The sequence below is a fragment of the Electrona antarctica genome, assembly GCF_951216825.1.
Source record: "Electrona antarctica genome assembly, chromosome: 17".
Classification (NCBI taxonomy): Eukaryota; Metazoa; Chordata; class Actinopteri; order Myctophiformes; family Myctophidae; genus Electrona; species Electrona antarctica.
In genome coordinates this window covers 39,182,217-39,201,949 of record NC_136798.1, presented here as the reverse complement: position 1 = coordinate 39,201,949, position 19,733 = coordinate 39,182,217, and the positions used below count along the sequence as shown (strand labels likewise).

Genomic DNA, 19,733 nt, shown 5'->3' with positions numbered 1-19,733 from the left:
ATAAGTAATTATTTAACTTCTGCACTTATCACATTGTCACAAGACAGAGACACAGGCAACGAGACAGACAGTGAGACAGACAGACAGATTTTCATAATATATTACAGATTTGTTGTTAAGTAATGTATTATATTACGCTTTACCGCATTTCGGTAATATATTACGTAATATATTGCGTTATGTAATGTGCATTACGCATTACGCATACTTACACCTAGAAACCACATTCCAACTTTAAAATGATCATCTTACGGAGGACATGTTTGCCTGAAAATGAATCTTTGAAATGTTTCATAGTTTTAGTATACTGGTAGTAATTTGAAAGCACTATATTTTGAAAACTATGAAACATTTCAAATATTAATTTTCAGGCAAACATGTCCACCGTAAGATTAACCTAAATAGTAATGAATGGGGTTTCTAGGTGTAAGTATGTAGGACTAGTAGCATGCCAAAGTTTGTGCTATTGCCATTGGGCGTTAAAGTTAAATAACTCAGAAACTACAAAACATTTCAAAGTAGAAAGTTCCAGCATGTGTTTCCACAGTAAGCTGAATTATAAAAAGTGTGAATAGAGTTTCTAGGTGAAAGGGATTTTTTGAGGTGCGTGCCAAAATCTGCCATTGAGCCCCATTATAAATTTCTCAAATTTGAAAGCACTATATTTCTAAAACTATGACACATTTCGAAGATCCATTTACAGGGTCAGGTAGAGGGAGAGTAGTTAGAGTAGGTCAGAGGTGTCTACCATGACCTACTAGGACCAGACCGTGGCCTTGTGGTTAGATTGTCCGCCCTGAAACTGGGAGGTTGGGGTTCGATCCCTGGTCGGCTGTAAAAATGGGACCCAATGCCTCCCTGCTTGGCAGTCAGCATCAATGGGTTGGATTGGGGGGTCAAATCTACTAATCAAATGATTCCCGAGTGCGGCACGGCTGCAGCTCACCGCTCCTTGGCTGCGGCTCACCGCTCCAAGAGATGGGTCAAATGCGGAGAACAAATTTCACTGCGGTAACATGTGTGACAAATCGTACGACTTTGACTCTCCCTGACCCCCCACTCGACTCTCCCCCCATCATCCACTGCCCCTCCCCCGCCTCTACGTGTTATATATTTAATTTAGAGGATAGCCCCTTGAGATAGCCCATCTCGTTTTAGAGGGGGTTCTCGTGTTGGTGATTTTAACCAGCACCCTCTTACTAAGGTGGTTTTTACACGAGAATGGTGTTCATAGAAAACGGCAAGTATCGTTTGCTGGGGTCCATTTAGACGAGAAAGGTGTTTTTAGGAGGTGAAAACGCAACAAAGTGAAACCACCTCCCAGAGTGGAAATCTTTGAGAATGCCGTTTTATCCCTTCTCCATGTAAACAGGCAAAACGGTGAATCTGAAAACGTATGACATCGTGGCTCACGTTGGCTCACAGCATATGTTTATTACATTGATGCAGAGCCATACTGTATATGATATAATGGAGTTCCTGAACAAGCCTTCGTTTATGTAGCCTAATGTATTATAAAATATATAACCATCCCGTGGCGTACGTGCTCTGCCTGCATGCTCTGGGCTGCCTGACAGCCTGTCTGTCACCTCGATGCGTTAGTAGAAATCAGGCAGCGAGCGACGGCCACAACCATGTTGTGTTCTGGAAGCAAAACCCTGATAGGGTTGCGTGAAGGGGTTCTTCTTCTTGTACGTGGGTGACTGGTCTATTTGGCGTTTTCATAAAGTGTGCGTTCTCGTGTAAAGGGTCAATAAAAAATGAGAACGCAACGTTTTATCTGGAGATGGTCGCCGTGTAAAAGTAGTCACACTTCTACTAGGTATTCTACGGATATCATCTGATTTATCCACTGGGTTGGAATTTGGAGCTGGAATTTCCGTGCTACTTGAAGTCAGTGTGGAAAGGAAAGCGTCACAATAAAGAGTTGAGTGGGGTTTGAACCCACGACCTCCAGATCATGTAGGCAGCATCCTAACTCAGTAAACTGTACTTTTACTTGCTACCCGACACTACACAGTCTTCTTTCACAGGGTGAAAGTAGGCAAAAACGGGCATTAATGCCAAATGGTTTTTTCCCGGTTAATTCCCTGATTACGGGATGTTAACGGACATCTGTGGACATTTACCGAGAAAACAATTTACTGAAGATTTGTGGACATTTGTGCAGTTAAGTTGGAATTTTGCAGTTGTTCTTCTGGATTAAAAGTAAAGAGTTGAGGGGTTTGAAAATGAAGAATAAAAAGGTACGCACACCACTTTTTGGAGGGGTTTGAAAATAAAGAATAAAAAGGTACGCACACCACTTTTTGCTCCCAGACATATCTTCACTTAAATGTGGTTAACGTTTCGGGCCAAAGCACTTCCTCAGACCTTCACAGAAATGAGTAGACAATCCATTTATGTATGGTGAGACACACCACCCCTGTCTCAGTGTATATGCACTTACACTTCAGCCCTGTACATGTTGGCCATTTGAAAATAGCCAATCTGCTATTTTCAAAAGATTTGAAAACTTGAAATGGGACACTTAAGTAGGCCTACATTTGTATGCCAATAATTTTGTACCTTTACCCAAAGGCTACATTTTGAATCCCATACTATTTATTGCAACAGAGAATACAGTGCAGGATTGATACTTGTACTTAACCCATTTTGGGCGGGAACCCCTTTTGGTGTTTTAAGCATTATGTTATATTCAAAAATAGCAGATCTACAAGCTCATAGCGCGGCACCGAGTGCCACGCTTCGAGCTTGTAGGTCTGCTATTTTTGAAAAATCGTGAAAATGTGGCACACATCTTTGAATATATATTCTTTCACAGGAAACACTTTCAACTCAAATCTTTGCTTCTGGGAGGGCATCCCTGGAACAACATATTTTCAGATGGGGGGTAATTTTCGGGGTCCTTGTGACATGAAAATGTTTGAGAACCACCGATACAGAAATGGGTTAAAGGAGGATTCAGTGATTTTACTTCATTCAAATATCACTTATTTTTTATTTTTTTCTGGATAATCCTCCCTACTATAGAGTGTGCTGACCATATAAGGAGCTCCTCCCTGTCCCCAGTGAGCCCCTGGGGTCAAAAAACCCTAGTTTCAGTTTTGGTGGCGGGTGGCAAAGCCTTCATCCAATCAGGATGAGAGGGGCCTTCCTCCAATCATGATCGAGTGGGGGCGGGTCTTGGTGCACATGATGTTGGCCTGTTGCACTGTAGAGCGTGCATGTGCACATTTTGTTACCGGGGCGGACTGGGTGGTTTTCCAAATCACCCAAATCACTGAATGCTCCTTTAAGTAAAACATGCGAGTACTTTTTTCCACCACGGTCGATACACAACAAAGATGAATGTGCCTGCAGTTTCACTGCTGACTGACAAGTTGTGTCTGCAAATTCATACAAACCCCCAGACCCCCAATTGAAGACATGCCACAAATACAGGAGAATATTTCTATGGTGTGGTTCTATAGCAGTGATTGATTCTCAATTGTTCATTTCAAGGAACCCCACTTTGATAGGCATTAGACAGACAGACATTCACCCCCAGTAAATAACCATAGCCACTTGTTGCCTGCATGAAATCAGTTTATTACAAATAATATGGTGATGTACACTGTAAATGACGGAGAAAATGTACTATTCATGAATTGTAACCCTGGAAGATATAATTCCATACAAATAATAATAATAATAATAGCAACACAAATCAAGTCAAACACCAATCACCTCTAGCAGCAGCAGTTGCATCATCATCATCATCATCATCATCACAACGCGTTAGCCAATCAGATGCCCGTTCTGGGGTGTAGGCGATTGAATCACAGTAAACACAGTTACATTCCCGTTGGTTGTAGAAAATACAATGAATAAACAAACAAACAAACACAAATAAATAAATAAATACATAAATAAATAAATACATAAATTCATTCATATTGACAAGGTTTCCCTCAACTGAAGAAAGAAAAAAAAGTGCACATTTGGTGACTGAACATCCACTGTGAGATAAATACATACACACACACACACACACACACACACGCACACGCACACACGCACACACACACACACACACACACACACACACACACACACACACACACACACACACACACACACACACGCACACGCACACGCACACACGCACACACACACACACACACAAGCTGAAGCATAATTAACACTTGGAAAATAAATACAAGTAATTGAAACAAAATAAAGGATACATTACTCTGGTGAAGTTTAAAGGTTTACAACTTTAGACCGGGAGGATATGGTTGTGGGTTCAAACCCTTCGCGTACATTTGTGTCTCCTCAGAGAAAAAACGTCTGATTCCAACCTCACAAACGTGTGAGAGCAATCTAAAGAGTAGATTGTAATTCGTTTCATGAAATAACCGCATTAATCCTGTTTTCAGAAGGCTTTGAGTTATAGTTTTCACTTCGACAGACATGATTGTGGGACATTCTCGACTCGTAACAATCAACATCAAACCTACAATCAGACGCATGAGAGAGGGGGGGGGGGGGGGGGGGGAGAAAAATAACAAAAAATGACATATGATGATTCATATTTCCTCTAATCATATCTCCACGGTTCTGATCAAACAGATTATCAAAGCACAAATCAAACACGTCATCAAGATTATTTATATTGTACACAATCCACTAACTGTACTACTGGCAGAGCGAGTAAATAGTTGCAAACTTCAGTTTCATATTTCAGCCTAAATGTTACTGAGGATCTTTGTGCGATATGGAAGCGGTTGTAAGTGTTTTCGTTTTCGTTCAGTGCCAAGGCGATATAAACGACAGCGTCATAATTAATAATAACATAGTCATCACGTGGCTACATTTACATTATGCTACAAAATCCCATTCGTACTCAACTCAAGTATTCAGTTCCAGGTTTTGTTTAATTTTTCTATATATATATATATATACCAACAACTGGATTAATGTTATCATAGGCTATTTAATGTTGCCCCCCGGGTTTATATTTCGTCGTACGATGGTGTCGCGCAAACAGCAGGTCTACAAGCAAAACGAGGCGCCCCTGCGGCCATCGCCCGACCCGCTCAACGAGCAAGTAAACGACTAAGCAGTGTTGATTTTGACAGCAAAGTTTGACTTCAGTTTAGTCACATGGTCTTTGGAAAGAAACTTCATTTGGTTTTAGTCACTTTTTAGTCACCTGAAATGTTTTAGTGTCTAGTTTTAGTAGACTGAAGGTCCCTGCACACTGAGCTCGTTTTTCAGGTTTTTTAGCTGCGTTTCTCCATCGTTTTTTCCGATCGTTTGTATTTGTTGGCGAAATGTCAATATATTTAGTCATAGTTTTAGTCGTCATCAGTTTTCCCCAGTGAAAAAAAAGGTAGTCGACGAACGTTTGTCGTCATAGTTTTAGCGGACGAAATCAACACTGTGACTAAGTTACCACGGTAACCGACACTTTTCTGTTAGCGTACAGCAGGAAGCGGAGATTGACACAAAGCCACAGGAAACGTGGCGGCAGCGGCGGCTTATTCAAGAAGGAATAAGACTGTAATAAGCACATTATGGATGATTATTCTGATACTGTATGTCTGTATGTAAACATATATAGAGCCCATCACAACACCGGAAGATAGCCACGGACGAACATCAGGGTACAGTTGCTACATCATTGTCATGTATCATGTCGTATCATACTGCTGTCAGGCAGAAACCTTGTAATCTTCATATTTATCCCGTTGAGACTGAGACCAGATTCTACAAAATGTCTTCTAAATCCTGACAGTTTTCTGAAAAACCTACGTTTCTATGTCAGTGGTTCTCAAACTATTTCATGTCACCCCAACAACTATATGTAATTGACCCCCCCATCTGAAAATATGTTGTTCCAGGGACCCCCTCAGAAGCAAAGATTTGATTTAAAAAACCCCGAATGTTATTAACTTAAATCTTTCCTTCTGGGGGGGGTCCCTGGAACCACATATTTTCATATGGGGGTCGGTGGTAACCTGACTCCGCCAGATGGGGCAGCAGAGAGTACACTGGGTTCCCCCCTCCTGCTCCCATCTGGGAACTCTCAGGCAGACTTGATGCCCGGCACAAAACGGCCTGGCCAATCAGCAGCAGCTAGAAGCTAGAAGCTGCTGCTAGAAGCTGCTAGAAGCTGCTGCTGATTAGCCAGGCCGTTTTGTGCATCAAGTCTGCCTGAGAGTTCCCAGATGGGAGCAGGAGGGGGGAACCCAGTGTACTCTCTGCTGCCCCATCTGGCGGAGTCAGGTTAGGTCGGTGGCCAATTACAGATCATTTCTGGGGTCCTTGACATTGAACCACTGATACAGAAACACAGGTTTTTCAGAAAACCGTCATGCTTTACTAGACATTTGTAGAATCTGGTCTCATGTCTAAACGGGTTAAGACCTGTACAAAGGTTTCCGCCCGCCAGCGACGATATACTATATATAATGAAACAAACACCGTCCGATACAGGGTCGGCCTGTCGTAGAAGAGAGTTTTTAGTGACATTCATGGTAGAAGTATTGTTGCTACCGTCATCATGAACCTGGTGTGTTTGTCCTCTGCAGACCAGAGTATGCTTGTGCGGCTATTAGGCCATGTGTTGGCCTCTGTTATTAGCTCCTCCTCGGGGCGATCTCTTGGCGTTTTCGTTGGCGTTGGAGGGACTGGCGTGGGCCCCCGTGGCCCCCCCAGGGGCGTTGGAAGGAGCGGCGCGGGCCCCCCCTGGGGCCCGGCTGCTCTGCCCTGGCTGTTTCTTCTCCTTGGAGACGGGCCGAGGCTGGGGCTCCACGATGCTGTTTATGACTGCAGCGAGAAATGTATTCACATGTCAGTACAGTCACACCGCTACAACTGGGATTCCACCAATAGGCTCTATATGCACACACGCCATTTTGGAAAGGACTTGGGCCCATATCCCTACTTCCTTCACAGGCGTTACCGATGATACTAATGAAGGCTCTGTTCCATTCTGGTCCATCCAAGTCAGGGTGCTGCCATTGTACGGGTTGGCTCGCTGGAAACACTCTGCTACACCAGTGGGTCTCTCTCAACGTGTTGAGTGGGCTCCAAATGGCCCCGTACGGGTGTGTAACTCTGAGAGTGCACAAATGGTTCCATTGGAATTAAAACGTCTGAGAATCACTGTACACTAAATGGAACAGAGCCTTAATTAGTTGCATCGGTAACACCTGTGAAGGAAGTAGGGAAGGGCCCCGGAAGAAGGAAGAGTTATTCTGTGTGCATAATAGAGCCCATTCCGGGGAAGCAGCTTTTTGCTTCTACGGGCCGACGGCGTGGAACAAACTCCCACTGTACCTTCGACAGGCAGCCTCTGTAGACATTTTTAAAGCTCAGCTCATAACGCACTTCTACACCCTTGCTTTTAATTGATTTATTTGTCTTTTTAAAAAATGTTATTCATGTCCTCACTGTATTGTTTATGCCCTGCCTTTCTTTTCTTTTTTGTGTAAAGCACTTTGAGCTGCATTTCATGTCATGAAAGGTGCTATACAAATAAAGTTTTATTATTATTATTATTATTATTATTCCGTTTACTCAGTATGTGTCTCCTTACAATTACAATGTACCATTTAGGCATTGAGCAGACACTGTCTACACAGAATAATACAAACAAGAAAATAAATAATCTGTACATGCTGTCCACATTCAAATACAGTATCCTGGGAGCTCAAGAACAGTGTGCGGACTGGCTTCCTTTTCCATGCTGTCTACATAACATGCTATCTCAATTACATTTTAGCCTTTGCATAAGCCTGCAAGGTCAAAGTCAAGGTTAGGACAAGTAGGCTACAGGCTGAGGTGGATGTTGAAGAGCTGAGTCTTCAGATTACAGCGGGAGATTGGGAGTGAGTCTGCAGTTCTTAATGCTGCCAGAATTGGCCAAAAATGACATTAAAATATTCCTTTTAAAACACCACATGGATTCGAACGAATTTCGAATGATTTAGAATGTCGAATGTATATGATTTTAATATGAATATGATATTGCAGCCTAATATGCTGTAAAACTTTCTCTTTCTTTATCTATATGGTCCGGTCCTGTATGTGCCGTGGTTGGTGCTGAGAAATGCGCTCACTTGAGTCTTGCGAGATCAAATGAATGATTCATAATTATCTTAATAGCCTAGTTTTTGTATAATATTTTAGTTTACATGGCACAGAGTCTCGCCAGAACTCACACAGCAATTCTATTGTTATTTTTTTAATTTGAATCTTAATTTAATACATTTGATTATTCTTTTATTTTTTACATGTGAATATTCATTCGAATATGGAACATCCAGTTGGCAGCACTAGCAGTTCTAACTGCAATAGGGGGTTTGTTCCACAGTTTGGGAGCCAGAAAGGGGGTCTGGGACGTGGATGTTTTATAGTAGAGTCAGAAAAAGGGGCTTTCAAGCACCCCCTGGAAATATACATTTAAATCAGTGTTTTTAAAAAGTTTTATGCAAATTATTGCCGCCGTAATCAAAATAATACATTTCCACTATACCTCAGCCAAAACTGAACAAATAAGATGTCCAGACCTTTGTTATTATAGGGTCAAGGATCACAATGGAACTATGCTTAAAGTGAGCACATGTACCTGTGTCATGTTGCTATGCAAATAAATGCTGCCATTACAATATAATCACATTTGTACAATGTATTATTATGCCAATGTTCTTAGCATTTAAAATACATGTTCACCAATAACTTTCTTCACCAATATGTTCATCAAGGTATCTACTGTCAACACCTGTCAATTTGTTCCAATCCAACTCCTCTGATAAACCTTGTGGGAGCCAATCAAAATTGGCGTACCCAGAGGCCCGGTCGAGCAATATATTTTCATTATATTGGGGTTCCTAGAAAGCCTAGTAACAATTATACGAAGATAAGGTTGAAAATGGGTGAAGTGTTCCTCTAACAAAATGCTATTAAAAACGTGTCAAGTTTCTATTTGTGGTTGGGCATTCTACTGAACTCTATTCGATTCTATTGAATTATATCCAACTCCATTGGATTCTATTGAACTCTATTGAATTATTTTGAACTGGTGAATTGTATTCACCTTCTAGCTGCCTCTGGACTCTCCTCAGCTCTTTGAGAATGGAGCTGATTTCCTGTTAAGACAACACAAGACAATTCATTGCATTATAAAGACTGTGATGAAGTGATATACTGACACAAACACAATGACACAATGACACAATGCCGTCACTTCAGTTCCGACCTTGTTGGAGGTCTTCAGAATGGGGACTTCATTCTCCGTGTTGATTTTGGCCTCAATCTCCTCCCAGACCTCCATCTTGTTATGGAACAAAACCCTGAAAGGACACGTAACGGTTAACGCAAGTACAATATATTACATCTAGCAGTGGTGCAGGAGTAGTGCCTTGCTCAACGAGAGTTTGATAGCGGGGATGGGTTAGTGACCCATGGGACAGTCATTCTAACCCTCAATGACCCTGCTCTTGTTGGGGGGGGGGGGGGGGGGGGGGGGAGAGAGACGAGTGATGTGTTTTGCACTATTTGTCATATGGATAGGAGTTCACAAAAAGTTCACCTAACCTTGCTACTACAGGGAAGGCATGTTACTCTTTTTTGAGTGGTATAAACCACTCCTACAACTGGCTTTGTTAGTCTGTGTAGAAAAAATTAGCATGGTTGCTATGTTCACCCGGGTGTGATTTCATTACGTCAGACATGATTTTTGAGTGGTGTAAACCACTCCTACAACTGGCTTTGTTAGTCTGTGCAGAAAAAATGAGCATGGTTGCTATGTTCACCCTGTTCACCCGGGTGTGATTTCATTACGTCAGACATGATTTCATTACGTCAGACAGGCTATATAAGACCTTACACCACTTAGTTCACACAGGTGTGATTTTTGTACTCTTTCTTGCACTTTATTCTATCCCTTTGTTTTGCTGTGTTTGCTGTGTGTGCCGTTTGATGTTGTTATCTATGCTGCTGCATTGTACGGAAGCCAAACACAAATATGTTTTAAGCCCAAACCACACCAAAAGGGTCGAGACGGGACGAGACAGTTTCAGCGCTCGTCCCAGCGGTGTGATATGTCCTGTTGCACGTCGACTCCAAGTGATTTAACTGGTTCAATTCAATGGCCAAAACCCCACACCAATGGGTCTACTCGCAAACATTTTGGTTGCAAGGAGTTGCATGGTGCATTGGCGCCCCATGTGGTTTGGGCCTTACTCTCATGTACCATGTACACAAGATGTAACAACAAGTACAACCTTGAACTAGGGCTCATGTAAGTGGTTAACCCATTCTGGACGGGAACCCCTGTAGGTGTTTTAAGCATTATGTTATACTTTAGCTATTGAAAAATAGCTCATAGCGCGGCACCAAGTGCCGCGCTATGAGCTTGTAGATCTGCTATTTTTTGAAAAATCGTGAAAATGTGGCGCAAATCTCTGAATATCAGAGCGAACGTTTTTAAATCAAATATTTGCTTCTGGGGCGTCCCTGGAACAACATATTTTCAGATGGGGGCTCGTGGCTTATTGTCTCCACCAGGCCGAAGGCATGGGGAGAGAGTATGTTTTGCACTCCGTCCGTCCGTCCGCGTGTGTGTCCGTCCGTCCTTTCATCCGTCTGTGAACAGCTAATCTCCGGCACCGTTAACCCGGTCGATGCCAAACTTTGCACACACACTCCCTGGATGCCAACGATGCCATTTTCCAGAACGGCCTGTTATAGCGCCACCATGAGGCAGCTTTTCACATTTTTTACCTAAAACTGCACCGATCTGCGTGAAACGTTGCATGCACACTCCCTAGAGGCCAAGGACAAACCTTTGACCTGCAATTTCCACATCTGCCTTTTATAGCGCCACCAGGAGGCCGACTTTTGTAAAACACATTTTTTTACACAGTATCTCTATGGTCATGTGCTCAAGTCGGATCTGTCAGATATTTCATATTCCATCCTAATTGGCTATAATTGGCTTTCACAGTTTGCAAGATTGCCCCGTTTTCAACAAAAGCCTCAAATCATGAACGCAGCATGCAATTTACGTGAAATCTTTCACACATTTTCTTACTAGGCTGAGGAATATATCCCACCCTTTTCACATTGGCCTGTTATAGCGCCACCAATAGGTTGATTTTTGCAAAACACATTTTTGGAACAAAATGCCTCAAATCATCCAATTGCCATCAAAGGCAAACATTATATTACTCCTAAACATTTTGTCAAACATCTCACACAGTCCTATCCTCCTGGTGGAGACCTGTGCCCAGAAGGGCACTTTTTCTAGTTACATATATTTTTTGGGGTTCTTGACATGAAATATTGAGAACCACTGATATAGAAACATGAGGTTTTTCAGAAAATTGTCATGATTTAGAAGACTTTTTTTTAATTTAGACGTCAGGCCTAAATGGGTTAAGGAAATTGAGAGAAGTTGAGACTGTGTACATTGTCACGTCCTATTTTTCTGTCGTGAAGTCTTACTTCATTTTGTCAGCCAGTTGTTCAGTGTTCTCCCTGATGGCCTGGGACAGCTGCGACACCGGGTTCAACATCAGGTTATCCAGAATCACCTGGAAGGAGGAGGGGTTAGACGCGTCAAGCCAACCCACAGTGGCAAATCATTACATTTACGCTATAGCTCCGTTCACATGGATGCATTGCAGTGGGATATATTGTTCTAACAAGGATAGCTGGGGAAGAGGAGCGCTTGTTTTATCTCAACGTAACCCATTAAGACCCGGGAAAGCATCTGTGTCATGTTAGATTTGTAACCTAATTTTATACTTTGGCTGTTCAAAAATAGCAGATCTACAAGCTCATGCTTGTAGATCTGCTATTGTTGAAAAATGGCAAAAAATGTGCTCAAATCTTTGACTACAAATATATATTTTGAAAGCGAATATCTTTAACTTTGCTTCTAGGGGTCCCTGTAACAAACCATTTGGAGATGGGGGTTGGTGGCCAGATACATATAATTGTGGGGGTCTTTTGACGTGGAATAAGTGTGATTACTACTGTCTAACAAAACAGTAAATGCGTTTTTCAGAACACTGTTAGGGTTTGGAAGACACTTGTAGAATCGGCCTCGGGTCTTAATGGGTTTAACATCCTACATATACGAGCTACAACAAAATGCATGGCTTTTGGAAATCACTCGACAACAAAGCAGGCACGCCAACAGCCGGGCGGCTGGTGTGTGTGCGTGAGGGGGATGGGGACGGAACCGGTTATCTCCCGCAAAAAAAACAAAAACAAAAACAATCCTGGGTAAAAACAACATGTTCTACTGCAGGAGAACAAAGAGCATGCACTACCGTCTGTCTGACTGTTGCGCCCAACACTTCACGTTGAACCATGGACTTCTGCTACACATCGTCACTCCCAGGACGTAAATATGGCGACAGGTTAATTGGGCCAAATCTGACCCAAGCGTCAGATAGTTTGACGCAACGGGGCTTCCCTGTCACGTGGCTTTTTTCCCCATTTCACATGAAGTGCGTTCATGCGTTATTTGGTAATCAAGAGGTCACCGGTTCGCCACCCGTTCATGGTCAAGCTTTTCGACGTGTCTCTGAGCAAGGCACGTAAAGCGTTATTCATAGTCTGATTTATCGGTGGTGAGGTGACCACCGCAACTACAACATGAGGTCACGGAGCCGCGGTGACGAGCAAACCACCGCTCTCCCCAGCCCTTCTCTCTGTTTTTACTCACCACCGCTCCACGTTGTTACAGCTCCGGTGGTCACCTCACCACCGGAGCGGTGGTCACCTCACCACCGAAAATCCAGACTATGAATAGGCCTTAACCCCTACCAGCTCGCCCTGAGCACTCATCACAGCCATCAGCTGGGTGAAGCCGAAACAGAATCTTGGTCCATGGGATTAGCAAGCGGTCACCGGTTCCCTTCTCTCTCCTCAATCCCAGCTCATGATAGGTTGATGTGAAAGCAAAGACTCCTGTGTGATGAGTGTCACACCGACAGGTTTGGAATCGCGAATCATTTCGTCCTCATCAAAATGCGCCACGCCATGGGAAGCCGGGCCACGTCAAAGGTCTGACGCTTGGTGAAGGTTTTTGCAGACTCATCAGCGCAGTATACGCCCCGGGTGTGAGAACGTGTTGACTTTTGTAGTTCCCAGCAGACCAAAACTAACTGCACCTCCAGTTCACATCACTTTGTTTGACTTGTGTGTCGCTGCCAATCAGCCAAACCACTTACTGTAGTGTCCATTAAGTTAATTTTAGTTTGTAGTTTGCAAATGCTTGTACGCTGTCACAGACTTGTGGACAAGGGGCCATATCTTGCGCGCCACCTTACCCCTAAACTTATTAGCCACATTTTACTATTTTTGTCTATTTGTGTCTATCGACATATTGTGAGCTTGTAGATTGGCTGTTTGAACAGTTTTAAATTGTTTTTCAAAATAGTAAAAAATGGCAAAGACATTTAGAGATAAGGTGGCGCGCAAGATAGGGCCCTAAATGAATAAGAGGCTGAGACAGTGACCTCTTCTCGGTTCCAGGGGCGTCGGGGCATAGAACCGGTCTCCGGTTCATTCATGTTTGGGTCCAGAACGGCGGTGGAACCGGGTGGAACCTTCTGGTAGTTTAAGCTGGCCTCAGGAATACGCTGGACCAGCTGCAAAGAGAATAGAGTGAAAACACGCTCCGCCATGTTGTGTGCGTTTGTGTGTGTGTGTGTGTGTGTGTGTGTGTGTGTGTGTGTGTGTGTGTGTGCGCCACTCACACAGAGGGGGTTATTAATAAAAATAAAAATAAATAGAAAACTGCTTTTTATCACACTATATCATGATTGGTTGATGCCATTGATGATGTCATGCTGATTTTTTTTTTTTTTTACCATTGAGCTAAGAGCCCGCCTGCTTTCTCAGGGGATAAATTGTATATTGACCATCAAGTCAACATTTGTATCAGATCCTGTGTCTAGGTGAGACACCTTTGACACAATCTAAATGTCTCAATGGAAGAGCAGGGAGACAAACTATACAACCACCCCAATTGTATACGATTTTTTATTTTAGACGTTAGCAGTGAGCCCCCCAGTGTCTCTGATGTCATGGACACTGGGCTCACTTCCTTCCTGGACTACATGTTGTCTCAGTAAGACAGCCCTCCCCCTATCCACAAGGAGGAGCAGTGCACCAAAGCATTATGGGAATTGTACTCCAGGAAGCAAGTGAGCCCAGTGTCGATGACATCAGAGACACTGGGCTCACTGCTAAAATGTAAAATATCTAAAAGCACATATTACGCACATAAAGACCACCAGGAAAGTGTAGAAAATCGTCTAAACGTCATTAACATTTATGTTTTTGCAAAAAGGGTGAAGTGTCCATTTAAGAAAAACAAAACACCACATTTACATTGTTTGAACTAACATGTGCCTCAGTAGGCCTAATAAGTCAGGTAATAACAAAGCACTGTTTATTAGAGGTCTGCATCTGCACCCAGAATCACAGCTAATGTATTACAGGTTTACGGTAAACTGGAAACTTGGATTGCGGTACCGGTCGATTTGACCATGCAGATAACTGGACAAAATATCAATATTATGCATCCCTAGTAAATGCGCATTAATGCATAGGTTTTAAGGCCCTTACTTTGTGTTAATACAACTATATAACTGTTGATAATAGCAGTTTATTGTTAGATTATCCGACATTAATAACAATTAACACAACATTAAAACAAATAACAAGCGGTCCGGGCACCTATAGGTCTGTTAATCCTATAATACAGTAAGCCTGACAGCGTGTCGCGTGTTTCCGATCCCGACGACCTTTGCTGCTTATCACTCCACATCTCCCCCCCCCCCCCCCATTTCCTGTCAGCTTACTGTACACACACACACACACACACACAGAAAAGGCTTATCGTTTTTAGTTAACTAAAACGTTATGAATAACCCCCAAGGACACGGTACAGGTTACATTGTGCGTTGTTGACCCCGGGCACATGCACCCGCCATCAGCATGCAGTAAGTGAGGAACAGGTGTGTATAATATATAATTATGCAGTGAGTTTTAGTGGTGCTGGGATTCCAAGCTGGTTAGATCAACGTGACAGTTGCCATTCAAAAAAAAAAAAAAAAACGGCTGATACATGACCTGACCAATCAAACAGGGCGAAGGCAAATCCAACACCACCAGGGGAGTGGGAGGAGTGTTAGGATCGGTGATGGGGGGTGGGGGGGGGGGGGGGGCAGTGAGGGATCATAGCCAGTCAGTGGGAAGGAGACAATTAGGGAAACACATTGGCAGGAGGTGGACGCACATGTCCTAAACACTTTGGGCTCCATTTTCGTCACCCCTTATCCGTTATCCCTAAACTTTACTATTTTGCAAAACATTATTGAATAGTTAAAATGGCCAGTCTACAAGCTCACAGCGTGTCAATGTAGATTGGCTAGTTGAACTATTAAATTTTTTTTTTCAAAATAGTAAAAAAAAAAAAAGGAAAAGAAGTTTAAGGATAAGGGGTTTAGCGGTGACGGAAATGGAGCCCGTACTCTTTTCAAAAGGCCGGTGAGGCTTCTAAAAAAAGTCAAAAGTCAGCAACACCGTCGCACAAAATGGGCAGATCTACGAGCTCATGACGAGTCGTGCCGCGACGCGTCGTGAGCTTGTCGATCAGGGGCCAATTAAATGTTCTGCCCTTTTTACAGGAGTGGTACGATGTTTGAAAGGAGGTGCGTTTGATTCCACCAAACGTGTTTTCTTTTTTGGAGCAGGACACAGATGGAAGTGTGAGACAAGAGACCTGAGAGGGTGGAGACCTGGTGGGACAGAATGGAAATGCTCTCTGTACAGGGAGAGAGAGAGAGAGAGAGAGAGAGAGAGAGAGAGAGAGAGAGAGAGAGAGAGAGAGAGAGAGAGAGAGAGAGAGAGAGAGACAGTCGCATTGTACAGGACGACAAAGAGAGAGAGAGAGAGAGAGAGAGAGAGAGAGAGAGAGAGAGAGAGAGAGAGAGAGACATGAGTGTCCAAGCATGGAGACCATACAGCCTGCAGCATTTATACTTATTCAACTAACCCAAACTTATTATAACCCAATTCATGAAATGAAACATCAAACGCATTACCCATGAAAGTTGTTCGGCATGAGGAGACGCATATGTGTATCGAGGTTCCATGAGGAGACGCATATGTGTATCGAGGTTCCATGAGGAGACGCATGTGTGTATCGAGGTTCCATGAGGAGACGCACATGTGTATCGAGGTTCCATGAGGAGACGCATATGTGTATCGAGGTTCCATGACGATGGCTAAAACAGGGCATGAGTCATGCCCGTTTGCATTTTCAATTGATTGCTATAGTGCCACCCTTTGGCCAATGGTTGTGAGTTGTGAGTTTTGAGAAGAAGAAGAAGAAGAAGAAGAAGAAGAAGAAGAAGAAGAAGAAGAAGAAGAAGAAGAAGAAGAAGAAGAAGAAGAAGAAGACGAAGACGAAGACGAAGAAGAAGAAGAAGAAGAAGAAGAAGAAGAAGAAGAAGAAGAAGAAGAAGAAGACGAAGAAGAAGAAGAAGACGAAGAAGAAGAAGACGAAGAAGAAGAAGAAGAAGAAGAAGAAGACGAAGACGAAGAAGAAGAAGAAGATGAAGAAGATGAAGAAGAAGAAGAAGGCATCGCAGAGATTTTAATTCATGGTGAAATGGTCCATACTAGCCTGGAAACCAGACGAATCTGCCAGTGCAAAAACAGTGGCCATGCCAGGCTACAGTCTAGGATGTATTAGCTGCAAATTCAGTAGATCTTGAAACCTTTATACATTATACTTGATAAACCAGACCTGTAAAGAGCACATTTGGTACGCTCTTATTATACTTAACTCTACACAAATCGATTCGCCAAAATATCTACAAGATGTGAGCTTGTAGATCGGCTATTGTTCACTACTTCTTACATATTTGTTCTAATTTATGGAATTTCTTAGATTTTTCTTTAATTTAATTTTTTTTTCAGTAATCAAATTATTGAAAAAATCATTACATTTTGTTTTTATTCATGAAAAGTTTTGCTTTTTTGAAAATGTTTTTGAAATAATGAATAAAAACCAAATGTAGGAAACACAAATAAATAAGGGGACCCATAACAATGTGTCTGCGACCCACAAATGGGTCCCGACGCAATGTTTGATGTAGTGACTCACCTCCACCCTGGCAGACATGGTACTGATGGTAGGGATGCTGTAGTGACTCACCTTAACCCTGACAGACAGACATGGTACTGATGGTAGGGATGCTGTAGTGACTCACCTTAACCCTGACAGACAGACATGGTACTGATGGTAGGGATGCTGTAGTGACTCACCTTAACCCTGACAGACAGACATGGTACTGATGGTAGGGATGCTGTAGTGACTCACCTTAACCCTGACAGACAGACAGACAGACATGGTACTGATGGTAGGGATGCTGCAGTGGAACTCACCTCCTCCCTGGCAGACAGACATGGTACTGATGGTAGGGATGGTGACTCACCTCCACCCTGGCAGACAGACATGGTACTGATGGTAGGGATAGTGACTCACCTCCTCCCTGGCAGACAGACATGGTACTGATGGTAGGGATGGTGACTCACCTCCACCCTGGCAGACAGACATGGTACTGATGGTAGGGATAGTGACTCACCTCCTCCCTGGCAGACAGACATGGTACTGATGGTAGGGATGGTGACTCACCTCCTCCCTGTCAGACAGACATGGTACTGATGGTAGGGATGGTGACTCACCTCCTCCCTGGCAGACAGACATGGTACTGATGGTAGGGATGGTGACTCACCTCCTCCCTGGCAGACAGACATGGTACTGATGGTAGGGATGGTGACTCACCTCCTCCCTGGCAGACAGACATGGTACTGATGGTAGGGATGGTGACTCACCTCCTCCCTGGCAGACAGACATGGTACTGATGGTAGGGATGGTGACTCACCTCCTCCCTGGCAGACAGACATGGTACTGATGGTAGGGATGGTGACTCACCTCCTCCCTGGCAGACATGCTGGATGCGGGGGTGGGGCTGGGGGTGGGCGGGGTCCCGGGAGAGTCCCCTGCTACATCGTGGATCTCCCTGGCCAGGATGGCCAGGTCCTTAGCGAGGTCCTGACTGAGCCTGGCGATGCACACGCACGCACGCACGCACGCACGCACAAACACACACGCAGACACACAGACACACAGAGACCTGAGACCGATTCTAATGGCTTCGAAATCGAAGATTTTTCAAAAATGTTAAATACGGAAAATAAAGAAAGGAAGGAACACAAAAAAAAGTGCTAGATTAGAAAACACAAAATGGTTAAGCATAGGTTGGGGAGACATCTTATGTTAGTATAGACCTCAGCTGGGAAAAGCTAACTTTGAAGACCTTTTGAGTGAGGTTTTGAAGGTAGGAGAGGAGGGGAGATTTTTTAGGTGTTTTTGAGGTGTTTGGGGAGTGCATTCGAGAGGGAGGGGGCAGCAGCCCTGTCCCCCAGGTACGGTACTCTGCCTTCCTACTTAGCAGCAGCAACAGTAGGGCATGCCTCCAGATGGAGGTTTTCTAGTTCTTATCACCGTGTGTGTGTGTGTGTGTGTGTGTGTGTGTGTGTGTGTGTGTGTGTGTGTGTGTGTGTGTGTGTGTGTGTGTGCGTGTGTGTGCACATGCGCGTGTTTTGTCTTACTTGGCGATCTCCGCGCTGTGCGTGGACCAGTTCTGGTAGGGGTCCGCGTCGTTCTGGCCCTCGTCCTCCGTTTCCACGGAGACGGACTTGGAGCGCTGTGCGCGCGAGGCCTGAGAGGAGGAGGAGGGGGGCTGCTGGGAGGAGCGCTTGTGTTTAGGAGTCCCGGACGGCCGCTCATACTCCTCCTCAGAGGACGAAGAGGAGTCCGGACCTTTGTGTCTCCGACGAGAAGCTGACGGGACAAAACCATAGACAAAACACACGTCAACGGACTGAACAAGGACTTGCGTTGCGTTCACACTGGCAGCTACAAAATATACGGAGAGCTGCATCTCTCTTTTTTTAAAATTTTTTTATGTTTTTTTTTGTGGCTTTCGCCTTTATTTTATATATTTTATGGAGGGACAGACAGTAGGCTGACAGGAAATGGGGAGAGAGATGGGGGGAAGACATGCAGTGAAATGAAATGAAATGAAATCTATATTTACCCAGGGTATCTGGGCTAAGCTCAAGAACTTGTTTCCAGCCAGGCCCTGCTCATAGAACACATTTCATCGTAGTGGTTCAATGCCTTGTTCAAGGGCACTTCAGCGGTGGTAATTTTAACATGTCGGACGGCTGATTCGAACTAGGAACCTTCCGGTATCAAGACCGCGCCGCTATCCGTTCGGCCACCGCTGCCAGTAAAGGCCGTCGGGATCGGGAGTCGAACCCGCGGCACACTGCCAGACTGGATTACCAGCCAAGGTGCCTGGACCGCTGAGCCACGGCCCAGTCCGAGAGCTGCATCTGTGTTTAAGAGTTTATCAACACGCTCTTTGGTTCAAGCGAGCGAGAAGAACATAAAGGAAAATATAAAGCCTGGGGTTAAAAAGTGTCTGAAAATAATTTGGAAATTGCTGAAATAATTTGTTTAGGAATTGTGTGAAGAGAGTGGAAATGGTTGAACAAGTCTTTTTGTGGTTTTGCAGCTTTGTAGCTGCAGTTGAAGACGGCTCAACTTGGATCTTGGCTTTGCATATTTTGTGGCAGCT

General features: G+C 43.9%; 1 protein-coding gene across 1 annotated transcript in view; it reads right to left on the bottom strand.

Annotated features, from left to right (window-relative positions):
- Positions 1-6,288: 6,288 nt before the first annotated feature.
- Positions 6,289-19,733, bottom strand: part of cep170bb (centrosomal protein 170Bb) — a 52,581-nt gene continuing 39,136 nt past the window's right edge. The window contains exons 20-26 of the mRNA XM_079526076.1: positions 18,700-18,931; positions 18,020-18,149; positions 13,527-13,658; positions 11,500-11,588; positions 9,251-9,344; positions 9,089-9,140; positions 6,289-6,816 (exon numbers count right to left, since the gene is read on the bottom strand). Coding sequence (XP_079382202.1) covers positions 6,602-6,816; positions 9,089-9,140; positions 9,251-9,344; positions 11,500-11,588; positions 13,527-13,658; positions 18,020-18,149; positions 18,700-18,931 — 944 coding nt within the window. The 3' untranslated portion in view covers positions 6,289-6,601. The remainder of the gene's footprint in view (positions 6,817-9,088; positions 9,141-9,250; positions 9,345-11,499; positions 11,589-13,526; positions 13,659-18,019; positions 18,150-18,699; positions 18,932-19,733) is intronic.